At 42.5% G+C, this 13,618-nt stretch overlaps 1 protein-coding gene across 1 annotated transcript in view; it reads left to right on the top strand.

Moving 5' to 3' along the window:
* Positions 1-13,618, top strand: part of adamts17 (ADAM metallopeptidase with thrombospondin type 1 motif, 17) — a 142,090-nt gene that overhangs the window by 32,020 nt on the left and 96,452 nt on the right. The window contains exons 4-6 of the mRNA XM_078257875.1: positions 642-817; positions 8,500-8,583; positions 10,330-10,487. Coding sequence (XP_078114001.1) covers positions 642-817; positions 8,500-8,583; positions 10,330-10,487 — 418 coding nt within the window. The remainder of the gene's footprint in view (positions 1-641; positions 818-8,499; positions 8,584-10,329; positions 10,488-13,618) is intronic.

The following is a 13,618-nucleotide window of genomic DNA, read 5'->3' as shown; positions in this document are numbered from 1 at the left end:
TGATGGAAGGCTGGTTTTAATAATAGGCCGTCACTGATAAGTTTAAAAGCATATATCTCATTACAGATTATTTTACAGGTTGTGTTGATGCTCACGTTGCTCGGTGGTGTTGCATTGTGTTGTGGCGGAAGTTGGACGAGGTTCAACTGTTTTTGCTGGGCAATTCTGCAGTTTTGCCAAAACTCTCGAGACGGGGAACCCTACTGTCTCAACACATTGGTCTAAATAAAATCAAATAAGGAATCAAGGAATATGTTTTTTTCACGCAGTGCAATAATTGATTTGTCCTATAAGGTCACCGCATATGCCCTACGACCATTCTAATTCGATGCTCTTCAAAGTGGGGACGTCATTTTAGCTGTTAAAAAGCCTTCTCAACGATTGTCTAATAGGACAGATATATCACTAGCTATCACTTTATCACAAACTCCTACTGAATGACTCAGCATAGTAGAAGACCGCTCTGTAATTCAGTCCAGCTCAGTGCACTGCTCCATTAGACATCTGCTTTAGTTGAAGTGAATTGACACTGGAGTGTGAAAAAGGCTCCTCAGTCACAGCAACAGTCCCCGTGTTACTTTTACCTCCAGGGTTGTTCTAACCTTGGTCTTCCTGTCTGTCTCTCTGCCTGTTTGTGGTAGGGAAGAAGAAGAAGAAGAAGATGTCAAAAGTGGATGAGGAGGGTCGCGGCAAGAGAAACGTCATTCGCTTGCATGAAGCATACACAGTGGAGACAGTGGTGGTGGCAGACTCCGACATGGTGCAGTACCACGGGGCCGAGGCGGCACAGAGGTTCTTGCTGACAGTCATGAACATGGTAAGAATCCCAGAAACAACAACGCGGCAATAAAATAATACATTGGGAGGGGGTGGGGGGGGGGTAGTGCCCAGGAGGTGAACTGGTACCTCTCTAGCTACCAGTCTACACACCGTACTTTGGTCTGTACAGGGACTTGTACCAGCGACCTCTGGTTCCTAACCCAACTCCCTACGGACTGAGCTACTACCACCCTCAAACCGCCTTGACAACCACCCTGGCAACCGCCTACCTTCAAGAGTGTTTCCCAAGCTCTTTTAAAAGCGGCTCCTGTCACCCGGCGATTACCACCAGACGTTCAGCACGGTGAACATGGGCGTATGAGCAAAATCTGTGCGTGTTCATGTGAGCAAAAACCACTTCATACCCCTACCGCCATTATCAAACCCGCTTCTCATTTAATGACTGGAGGCGACAAGTTTCCACATGGTGGTGTGATCGCACCTTCATTCTTCTGACTCCTCTTCCAAGGGTTTATGAAGTCCAACTTCAAATGTTATTTAGTTTATAGAATCGGTGTAAAGCATTCATTCAATAGACTAGAACTTTTAGAGGTGTTATTGAAAATACATTATACAAAAAAAAAAAAAAAAAAAATTATAATTTGTGTAACCCACTCGAAAATAGCCTACAAGAGGATTAGGTTATTTCTAGTTTAATATTATATTAATGTATTCTTGATTACTTGTAGTTATATTTTCTTTGCACACCATATTTGTCCAGTAGGTGGAGTAGGTTAGAGAGAAGAAGAAGAAGGAAGAAGAAGAAGAAGGGAAAAAAAGCAACGGAACGATAGTGACCTGAAGCCATGTTTGGATTTTCCACACTCAGTGAAAGGAAGTCAGAAATAAGACTTAAGAGCTAGTTAAAAGCTTTTTCCCACCAAATCTACTTCTAAGGAAGGAAAAGCAGAGAAAAAGGGCAGTTTATTTACTTCTATTCTTTTTCTCCGGTGAGTGTTTTACACGTGTTCGTCAGTTGTGTTACTAGCAGACATAACGTGATATATGCGTTAACTTTGCGTGCTTGACTCAGTAATCTCTATTTTTCTATTTTTTTGCTGTTAATTCAGTTGTTTAATACATTGTGTGAAAATGTATTGATATGTGTACTGCGTAAGTTAAAAAACCAATCGGAGTTGAACATGAGTTTAATGATTTGAAGTGTTATTCCATGCTATGTTACTACTTGGTATGCTAGTGCTTGAGTTTCATGTGTGTATTGAAAATAAGAATTTAAGCTACTACAATTCATGAATAAGAGTTATATTCCCAGATCTGGTAGTTATTGAGAGAGTAATTGAATATTGCCCTGCTGGGAGAGGGAGAGGGTTAGGGGGAGAGAGGGAGAGGGGTGGATGATCATCTCGCCTGCAACACGGACTGCCTCTACTCACCGTTTCTTCTTTGCATCGTACAGATAAGCGTGAAATCTCACCACACTTTTAAAAAAAACAACAGAGCTCTGAGGTCATTTTATTTTTTTTCTGTTTTTTTTTCTCAACCGATGTCGAAAAGGGTTGAAAACTAAGAGAAATACTGATTTCCACAACTAAAAGGACATTACAAAAGAAAAGAGGAAAAAGGTCATACTGTTGGATAATTGATGTTTAATAAATGCTATATCTTCTGAGTAAACTATTTTGGTATCTTCTCCTCTTTTGAAAAGTTCCTTAGAAAGGCAGCACTTCACTCTACATTATAAATGCCCCTTACATTTGGTTTTCACATATTTCTTGTCTCGTCCTATGAATATTGTGAAGCTCAGTTTGGACTTATACCCCTCAAAAAATGATCTGCCTTGCAGCCACAGTGGTCTTGATGCTCCGCCTGCACTGCCCTAGCTGATTTAGCTGTTTTCTCCTCTTCCTCTTTTCTGTCAATACATTTTTTAGTGTCTTTTTTTCAAGTGTCTTTTGTTGAGATTTTGAATTCTTATTGGGCAACGGAATGTGAAATGCTGCCGCATAACCAATGGTGGGTTCCATTTCGAGCCTGGTATGAACTGCTGGAAACCAGGCTATACGGGCCAAATGCATAAAACATAAAACTGTGTAGATTCACAAATAAACACACAAAGACAGAAATATGCATATGCATTCTTTTTGTCAGATTTATAAAGCCACACCTACACCTGGTTCTGTTTAATAAATCTTAATCATTGTAGAGATGGGTGCACACACAGAAGCCTAATTTCCACTCCTGCAGTTCGCCATAAATGGACGTAGAAATGCCTCAAACTTCTGTTTGCATACTTTTGCCGCTCCACTACTCATTAGTCCTATCCTGTCAGTGAGAAATTACTTTTGTGTAGCAAAAGGCGTATGTGAAATGTGAACTTCAGAGAAGAATTTGTAAAATGTTTTGGTTATTTGTAACTATGTATTATAAATAAAATCATCCTTAACCCTTAAGTTAAAATTCATTGTTGCCATCAAAAAATTGACAACACAGAGAAAATGTTGGTATAAATGACTCTCTCTTTGTATTGTCACAATTCAAGCCATTAGTTCCAATAATTTACATTACATAAATCACACAGCAGTAAGTCAGTGGCTAAGAAGGACTGTAAAACTACCCACTGTCATTAGAAGATGGGGCAGCCTCCTAATACTCATTTCCTTAAGTGTATTTAGAACTGGACCTACTTTTTTTTTTTTTTTAACCAAAGTAGTAGTATGACATGATAATCAGAATCAGGAGGAGCCAGAGGTGGAGTGTGGGGAGAGTCGGGGTCGGTTCCGGGCCTTGTTAAGGCTAGTGGCGGATGGGAAAAAAGTGTTCATGTGGCATGAGGTTTTGGTCCTGATGGACCTCAGCCTCCTGCCAGAGGGGAGTGACTCAAAGAGTTTGTGTCCAGGGTGGGATGGGTCGGCCACAATCTTACCAGCATGCTTCAGAGTCCTCGTGGTGTATAGGTCCTGGAGTGGCGGCAGATTGCAGCCAATCGCCTTCTCTGCAGACCGAATGACACGCTGCAGTCTGCCCTTGTCCTTGGCAGTGGCAGCAGCGTACCAGATGGTGATGGAGGATGTGAGGATGGACTCAATGATAACTGTGTAGAAATGCACCATCATTGTCTTTGGCAGGTTTAATTTATTCAGCTGCCACAGGAAGTACATCCTCTGCTGTGCTTTCTTGATGACGGAGCTGATTTTCAGCTCCCACTTGAGATCTTGGGAGATGATAGTTCCCAGGAAGCGGAAAGACTCCACAGTGTCAATTGTGGAGTCACAGAGGGTAATGGGGGCAGGTGAGGCTGAGTTCTTCCTGAAGTCCACAACCATCTCCACTGTCTTCAGAGCATTGAGCTCTAGGTTGTTATGATTGCACCAGGTCACCAGGTGGTCAGCCTCCCACCTGTAGGCGGACTTGTCACCATTAGAGATGAGTCCGATGAGGGAGGTGTCGTCCGCGAACTTCAGAAGCTTGACAGACTTGTGACTGGAGGTGCAATTGTTGGTGTACAGGGAGAAGAGCTGAGGGGAAAGAACACAGCCCTGAGGGGGTCCGGTACTGATGGTCTGTGAGTCGGAGACGTGTTCCCCCAGCTTCACATGATGCTTCCTGTCAGACAGGAAGTCAGTGATCCACCTACAGGTGGTGTCAGGCACACCAAGCTGGGAGAGCTTCTCCTGAAGCAGAGCCGGGATGATGGTATTGGCCAAGTTGACTGCATCGTCTACAGACCTATTGGCTTTGTAGGCAAACTGCAGGGGGTCCAGGATGGGGTCAGTGATGTCTTTGAGGTGGGAAAGCACAAGGCGCTCAAAGGACTTCATAACCACAGAGGTCAGGGCGACGGGTCTGAAGTCGTTAAGTCCTGTGGTCCTTGGCTTCTTGGGAACAGGGATGATAGTAGAGGACTTGAAGCAAGCTGGCATATGGCATGTCTTCAGTGAGGTGTTGAAAATGTCTTTGAACACTGGAGACAGCTGATCAGCGCCGTGCTTCAAGCTGGATGGGGAGACAGCATCCGGTCCAGCAGCTTTGTGGGGGTTCTGTCTCCTGAAGAGTCTGTTGACGTCCCTCTCGTGGATGGAGAGAGTGGTCACTGAGGTGGGTCAGGGGTGGGGGTGGAGGGGGGGGATCTTTTTAAGGTGGGCATTGGTGGGGGGGCCCAGGCCCCTGCTGAGGTGGGGGAGGTGGAGGTGATGCACAGTGGCTGGAGCTGTAGGGAGGTGTCGTGGGGGATGGTTTCAGGACTGTCCTTTTGTCTTTCAAAGCCCCAAGCTTTAGTTTCTGCCTGTACGCGCGGATCAGGTGGACCATGATGTGGTCAGATTGGTCCGCTCCACACACAGTATCTGGTCCGCGAGCATTCGCTGTGCGTCCTGCACGTTGGCCTGCGGTGGGATGTAAACACCGACCAGAATGAATGAAGCGAACTCACAGGGTGAATAAAAAGGCTTACAGTTTATGATGAAATATTCCAGGTCAGGAGAACATTGCTGCTGGATCACTGTCACGTTGTTGCACCAGCCGCTGTTGATGTAGAAACAGATTCCTCCACCTTTTAGTTTTTCCGGAGAGATCCGTGTCTCTGTCCGCCCTGAAGAGCTGGAAGCCTGCCAGCTGCAGCGCAGAGTCCGGGTATTAATCCACAAAGCCACGCCTCCGTAAAGCACAAAACAGCAGATGAAGACAAGTCCCTGTTTCTCACCAACAGCAGTTGTAATTCCTCCAGTTTGTTGGGCAGTGAACGCATGTTAGAGAGGGATATTCCCAGTAACGGTGTGCGTAATCCTCGCTGGGGGAGACGCACAGGCGCACTGGCCCGTTTCCCTCTCCTCCGGCGCCTCACTGCTTGAGCAAAGGTGAGCACACCTTTGACCAGAATGTCCAAAATTTCCAGTGAAGGGAGAAGAAATGTAGGAAATAAGTTGGCTGGTGTTGTTCCCCTGATGTTCACGAGCTCTTCTTTGGTGAATGAGATCCGGGTACCATCGCAGAAAACAGAGTTAAAACACAAAACAAAACAATGCGCACCAACACAGCGTGTCACCTTTCTGTGGCGCCATCTTGGTTGATGTCCCTAACTGTCCCCAGTGGGTTCTGTGGATTATCCAGAACAACAGGGATATTGTTTCTGGAAAGAGATGTTGATGCTCAATTTGTTTGTAATTGTTCAATACTGAGCAACATGAATGAAGTCTAATCACCTTCATTGTATTGTTGGATAGATATCTCAAGACCTGGACTTTTACAGCCAAATCTGCACAGATAAGCAAATATGTTTTTTTCTTTGGTTGTTCCATGTTGGAATGAGCTGTCCTCCAAGTGACCCAGTCGGAGCTGATCAGACGCCAGCTTGTGTCTGTGTGAAAACACACATTAAGAGGGTCAAAATTTAAGACTAAAACACAGACAACACTTAGGGCGCCCTGGTAGCTCACCAGGTAGAGCGTGCGCCCCATGTACCAAGGCTCAGTCCTTACCGCAGCAGCCCAGGGTTCAAATCCGTCCTGTGGCCCTTTGCTACATGTCTTCTCTACTCCCTCTCTCCCCACTTACCTGTCTGCAACTGTTCTATCCATTAAAGGCCAAAATACCCCAAAAATAATCGTAAAAAAACAAAACACAGACAACACCATAAAACAGGTTCAGGTCTATTTTAATGTACACAGTGCCATGGTTAGCAATGCTAAGCCTAAGGTCCTGAAGCAGCCCCTGCTTTATTGTCTATTTTAAAATAAAACCATAATTTACTAAATGAATATCACGCTTTATCGAAGACTTGAAACTAGCGATTGAGACCATAAACTTATTATGAAAATGTTTACTGAGGTAATAAATCAAGTTAGAAGTAGGCTCATTTTCTCATAGACTTCTATAGAAACGGACTTCTTTTTGGAGCCAGTGGAGTCGCCCCCTGCTGGAAATTAGATAGAATGCAGCTTTAAGGCACTTCAGCATTGGCTTCACTTCTCAGACCCGGAAGCTTCGTCCATTATTTTTACAGTCTATGATTCGTTTAAATGCATGCATGAGAAAGTGTCTCTGCCTCTTGGCTCAGCTGTTCCTGTCTCGATGGCATTACCACAACAGATTACCAGCCTCCATGAGACGGAGGCCCAGAGCCAGAAGAAGGCAACAAGCACTCTGAATTAAAGGCTTACTGTATATGTTAAACACTGAACAAAAATGACTGTGTCTGTGGCTAGTGTCTCTCTTTTTAAAGGATATCATCATAAAACTGGACCACTTCTCTGCTCATTTGTAGAGGTGTCACGATTCTCCAAATCCTTGATTTGATTACATTTTCGATTGTAAAGTCACGATTCGATGCTCGATTTTTACAATTATTTTTTTTAAAGCACAGGTTGCTATGCCATTTTTAGACTAGACTTTTATGCAATATCATATCTGACCTTTGTTCGCAATGTACCACACTACATGTCAAATTTAAAACATTTATTAACAACATAATGTAACAATAACTTATATCTTCAGTCAATTGGAAACTTAAGCAAAATAACCTGCCATCTACTTTCTCTTTTGTAACTGCAGTCTTCTTCACAGAAGATGACATTCAAGTTCACAACAAAACAAACAAGAACAATAAAACAGCCATGTCCTAGTCTTCTCTCAACAATTAAGTGTCTTAAACTAGTTGAACATATACCACACACAGTGAATTTCGCTAGCCGTCTTCTCTGCACCAAGTAGGCCAAGCTTCCACGCTTCCAGGGATAATCTCGATTTTATGGAGAGAGATGCAGTGTGTACGGAGGTGTGTGTGTGTGTGACAGAGAGACGGAGGGAGAGCAGGGAAAGGAAATGTAGCTGAACGAATACGCTGCGTGTTTTAAATAGCAATCCGAACAGTTGAACATATACCACACACAGTGAATTTCGCTAGCCGTGTTCTCTGCACCAAGTAGGCCAAGCTTCCACGCTTCCAGGGATAATCTCGATTTTATGGAGACAGATGCAGTGTGTACGGAGGTGTGTGTGTGACAGAGAGACGGAGGGAGAGCAGGGAAAGGAAATGTAGCTGAACGAATACGCTGCGTGTTTTAAATAGCAATCCGAACAGTTGAACATATACCACACACAGTGAATTTCGCTAGCCGTCTTCTCTGCACCAAGTAGGCCAAGCTTCCACGCTTCTAGGGATAATCTAGATTTTATGGAGACGGATGCAGTGTGCACGGAGGGGTGTGTGTGTGTGTGTGTGGGGGGTGTGAGACGCGTGAGTGACAGAGAGACGGAGGGAGAGCAGGGAAAGGAAATGTAGCTGAACGAATACGCTGCGTGTTTTAAATAGTGTTGAAAAGAATAAATGAATAATGAAACGCAATATGTGGTGGCCGGTGTTGATTCTGTGGCGCACTGCCACAAATTAGTCTGTGTGGGAAACACTGCCACACAGATAATTTACTTAATAGATAAATCAATGTTTTTGTGGTGCCTGCTGAGATACCGTGCCATGTTAGTCGTGCTGCCAGTGGAAGAATATGGTACACGCACATAGCAGAGCTTGCAAACTGTGGCTTTTTTGTTGACAACGTTCGCGTTGTCAACAAAGAGGATGGGGTTCAAGTTCTGTCCATGGGTCTCCTGCATCTGCAGTTGCCATGCTATCTTTTGAGTGGCTGCAGCTAACTACACCCTTACTCATTAGTCTGTCCTTTACACCTGTTGGTGAAATCTGTAGTAGTGTTGCTCTGTCTTTTGCAGGTCTACAACATGTTCCACCACCACAGTCTGGGAGTCAGGATCAACATTCGTGTCACCAAGCTGGTGTTGCTTCACAGACGCCCAGTAAGCCTGACTTTTCATTCTTTTTGACACAGTTTGATACCTCTACAATAGAGATGTAATGGTACACTCAACACTCAATATGTTTTGTTTATGACCAAATATCCACACAACTAATTGCATTCCCATTACCCCCAGCTGCACTTAATTTTCACTGCTTTTGTTAGATTTGTTAGTGCTCAATATTAGCATGTTAACACGCCAAACTAAGACTTGACTAGCATTGTCATTGTGAGCTTGTTTCCATGCTGATATTAGTGCTTGGCTGTTGATTTGCCACTTACAAATTATATGAAAATATGAGACCTATTTAGTATGGGTGACCCCGAATAGTTGACGATTCAATCTAAGAAGCCTGATTCGACTGACAAGCTCACAGTCAAATTGTCGCAGAGGTGGAAAATGTGGATTTGAAACAAAGGATCATTCCATTCAGGCTATATGGCTTGGAGCTCTCGTTGACTGTCCCTTGTCTCCCCCATCGGTTCCCTTCTGTCTGTGGATTGCTACGATGGGGGAGATTGAATTAGGGTTGAAAGTTCTATTTACAACCACAAAAGCATCACAAACACAACTGTTGTTGTTTTTGCTATTTTTCTACATAAAGCTTAAACAGAGGGGGCAAACATTAGGCTATAACTGACAACTCATGGTGCCGCGCATGTTTCATTTTTGTCTGTGTGGAAAGGATGCAAGTCAATGTCAAATAAAAGCTGCAAAGCAACATTGGAAGGGCCCTCGCACCTCCTTGGGGGTCGGGGTTACTGGCGGACGCCGCTCCACCCGGCCGTGCATTTGCGCAACCGTCGGACACAGTGTGCATGGTGGAGTGTGCAGCTTAGAAATGGTGTATTGCAAATGTTGTACCAAGTGTAGGGGGCGGGGCAAACCATCACCAATGAAAAAGGAGGTAACACTTTACAATAAGGGTACATGCATTATTTACCATTAGTTAATGCCTTTACTAACTGTTAATCACAGTTAACTAAGGTATCTATTTTCCCATTAATTAATACAGTAAGAAGCCTTGACTAACTGTTAATAACAGTTAATTAAGGTGTCTATATTACCATTAGTTAACGCAGTAACAAGTCTTGACTATCTGTTATTAACAGTTAACTAAGGTGTCTATTTTACCATTAGTTAAAGCAGTAACACGCCTTAACTAATTATTAATAACATTTAAATAAGGTGTATATTTTAACATAAGTTAATGTACTAAAAAGCCTAAACTGGAAATAACGGCTAACAAAATCATTTACAAATGTTATTAATGTTAACTAAGGTATTGATTGATTAACTGAAAGCCCAACTTATAAATTATTGTCCATGCTATATAATCATTACGTAACCATAACTGGTCACTTGATTAATTTATAATACTGATTAAGCATTACTAAACCGTAACGAAAAAGTTATTAATGCTCTTTGGTATCCTTATTGTAAAATTGAGAACATATGCACCTTAACTAACACTTAAATAATGTATAACAATACTGAATAAGCATCACTAAACACTATTCCTTATTAAGTGATTCTCATTTCCCAGTGTGGCCCTCAGTGAAGTTGAGTTTGACACCCCTGCTATATAGTGAATGAAATTAACCCCTGAGAATTCGAACACCACTTCAAAATGGCAAACGCACTATATAGGGAACTATTTCCATGATAGGAAACTGTTTCCAGCACAGCATGTGTGACAAAAAACCATGATGGATGAAGTGAATTTGCTTTGAATCTGTTGTTCAGGAGAAGCTAAAGGTGGGCCATCATGGAGAAAGGTCTCTGGAGAGCTTCTGTCATTGGCAATATCAAGAGTTTGGGGGGCCCCGGTACCTCGGCACCAACCATGTTCCTGGGGGAAGGGATGACATCCCACCAGTGGACACTGCTGTGCTGGTCACCAGGTATGTAGCCAGCTCTTCCTCGGCTGAATGGATCCTAATGAATGCTAAATGTATTAAATGTGGTCTAAGCCCTCTTGCTTGGGCCGCTGTTTTCATCCTCACTATAAATAATAGGGCTGTTACTTTTTCAAGTTTGAATGAAATAACCAATTAATTCAAAATATTTTGAAACAGTACCTACCTGAAGTAACCCGAAACACGGTCGTTTCCAACATGGCTTGCTCCTTTTCTCCAGTTCATATTATCAAATATGTAATTTTCCTCCATGTTCAACTGTTTATTTTTGAACAAAAAGTGAGCTTACTCAGGGAACACAGGTCCTACAAGTGAGTGGAGTATGTGTTTACATGCAGATCAGTAATCAGAATTAGTTTCTTTTCTTTTTTTGTGTATCTGTGTTTGACATACTGACTCTGCAGTGAGAGGACTTTCCTCACAGTGCCAATGTATCTGATTTTTTTACCAATAGTCCAATTTTAAGCAGTGGGAACCAATTTATTTTGACTCCTAGATGTTTCTTTCTGTTGCTGTAGTTTCATTAGTTATTTTGATTATTTTGAATACCAGGTCTTGCTTCATGTGATTAGCTTCTTCATGCTGCTCAGGTTTACTTTACCTGTTTGAAGTCTTTGTCATGTGCTTCCTGCATACATGGCCAAGAAATCCCAGAGGAATCTAGCTGGGGAAATTAGGTTTCTCTTATCCTCTAACCAGATTTCAGAAAACCGATTTCTCATTTACATGACGTATAAGATATGGGCGTACTGATAAAAGCTTGCTGTGGTTCAGAGGTAGAGTGGGTCGGCCCTTGGCCACAAGACTTGTGGTTCGATCCCAGGCTCCCTTCGGCCACATGTCAAAGTGTACTTGAGCATGACACTGAACCCCAAAGTTGCTCCCCAGACGCATTATGTGGCTGTCCACTGCCCCTAATGCTTAGGATGAGTGAAATGCAGAGATTGCATTTCATTACATTGTACTGTCAGTTGTATGTGACGAATAATACATTTTCTTCTTCTTCTGACTGCATGTCAAGTTGGAACATATTACCACTGCATTTAACACAGATTACAAGTGAGATCGGTTTTAAAAAGGGAGTAAAATTAGCAATTAGTCAAAACAAAATCATCATTAACTGCATATGATAGTGGGGATGTGAATGTGGATTAATGTTGTGTTGTTTACCTAAGTACTGTTGGGGATTAGGAAGGGTTACACAGATTCAATTATTAGCAATTTATCAAATATAAAGTTATGAATATGTGTATTAATAACTTTACCAAATTGACAAACAATCAAAACGGGGCACCACCCTGGAATCAGCGACCAATAACCGAACTGTGAACAGTCTAATAGGTGGTGTTCTCTTTGAAAATACAGATCTTAATTAATTTGATTAATTTATCTCATACAGTATTTATGAAGTGAACGTGTGTGTGTGTGTGTGTGTGAGAAAGAGGGAGAGGTGACGAGATCACGTGGGTAGCTAAGCCACGTGATATTAAGATGGCGGATGAAACACCGCGAGATTTGAGGCTCTTTGTAGTTTTTAGCGCAAGGCACAAAATTGCTACTCGAAGAAATACACAAGCAGGCTATTTAACCCCAAGATGGCGGGTAGTAATACTTTGTTGCAATACCGCATGACTATGGGGTGGCCGTCAGCTGATCTGTGTATGTGTATGCGTGCGTTAGTGTGTAAAGAGGAAAGCAAAGCACACTTTTTAGAGAAAGAAAGACACTTGGAATCTTGATTTTCCAGAAAGTGATAATAACCAAACTTCTCGTTCACTCAGGACTCTAACCTAACTTGACGATATGGCAGGGGTCTGAGAAGTTGTCTAACGAGAGGCATGTTTATTACTCAGCCTCTCGTGGGCCAACTGCTGACTTCTTGCGGCGATAATCACCGATCCTTTTGTCCAACACAAGGCCACGAGGTAATGGTCTTGTTACGTCGCGGTGCTGTGGTTCGAGTGACGAACGGAAGGTTTATTATCTCGCTTGTACAGTAACTAACTTCTCTGCGGCGGGAGATAGCAGTGTAGCATTACAGTTTCAATAAGCTACAGTATCAAACAGACTATTAACAAGTACCGTGATCCAGTACATTCACAGCTAAATTGGACTCGGTGGTCACAATCATATTAATTGTAAGACATTTGCAACGGTAGCATTTACTAATTAATAACACATTCAATGTAGTAACAAGTCGCAGCAATAGTGGTTACTGACATTAATTACACACACCTATATTTATCTGCCCATAAACGTAAGCCTTCTTACTGTGTGTGTTCCCGTTTGTTTGGTTCCATAGATGCGCCACAGTAAACAAAACTGATCCATCTCACTCGTCAGTGATTCACGGAAAAACCTGGTTTCTCTCCAAAGGCAGTGAAGAACCAATTCAGTCGACTTGAGAAGAAAAGCGGTGTCCACGTCCAATTTCTTGTAGAGGAAACGTTGTTTTCTCTTCTGCAGAGATAAAACAATGCGTGTTTCCACAGGATACAAGGTGTTCCCAGAGCACCCAAAATAGTCCACTTGTCCGGAAAATGAAACTATTTAATTTGAGTACAAACTTTGACTGTGGGCCTTCATTCAGCAACAAGGTTGCCATCTAAGAGCACAGAGGAGAGCACCCTTTAGCAGCTTTCGCGTGCAGTGGGTGACAATGAGAAGTGGGTGACCAGAGTATTTATATCCCCGGTCACCTGGGCACGGACCCCTGCTGCGTTCAGGGACCCCAGCCAATAGGTAATCGGAGTTCTTGAAGGTGACATGTAGGTGTGAACTACAACTATGTAGTTTTTTAGACCTCCGGCCTAGTAACCAATGTGTCCATTGGTTACTTGTGTCAAACATTTGTTGAGAAGCAAATGTGAAGGTAATATAACTATATATAACTATATTTTATTAATAATGTGGAATTATTAATTATATAGTATTTCTTGTATTGATAATATGGAAGTATTAATGTAACGTTGATTGTTTTGTTTTATCGTTTGTGTCGATCGCAGGAAGAATAGTTGTTACTACGGTAACAACTAATGGGGATCCTAAATAAATAAAATAAAAAAATAAATGCAACCACACTGATATTTGTGGATGCACAGCTAGTTCAAAATATT

The sequence above is a fragment of the Sander vitreus genome, chromosome 1 (assembly GCF_031162955.1).
Source record: "Sander vitreus isolate 19-12246 chromosome 1, sanVit1, whole genome shotgun sequence".
Taxonomy (NCBI): Eukaryota; Metazoa; Chordata; class Actinopteri; order Perciformes; family Percidae; genus Sander; species Sander vitreus.
The sequence above is the reverse complement of the archived record's forward strand: the minus strand, read 5'-3'. Positions and strand labels throughout refer to the sequence as shown.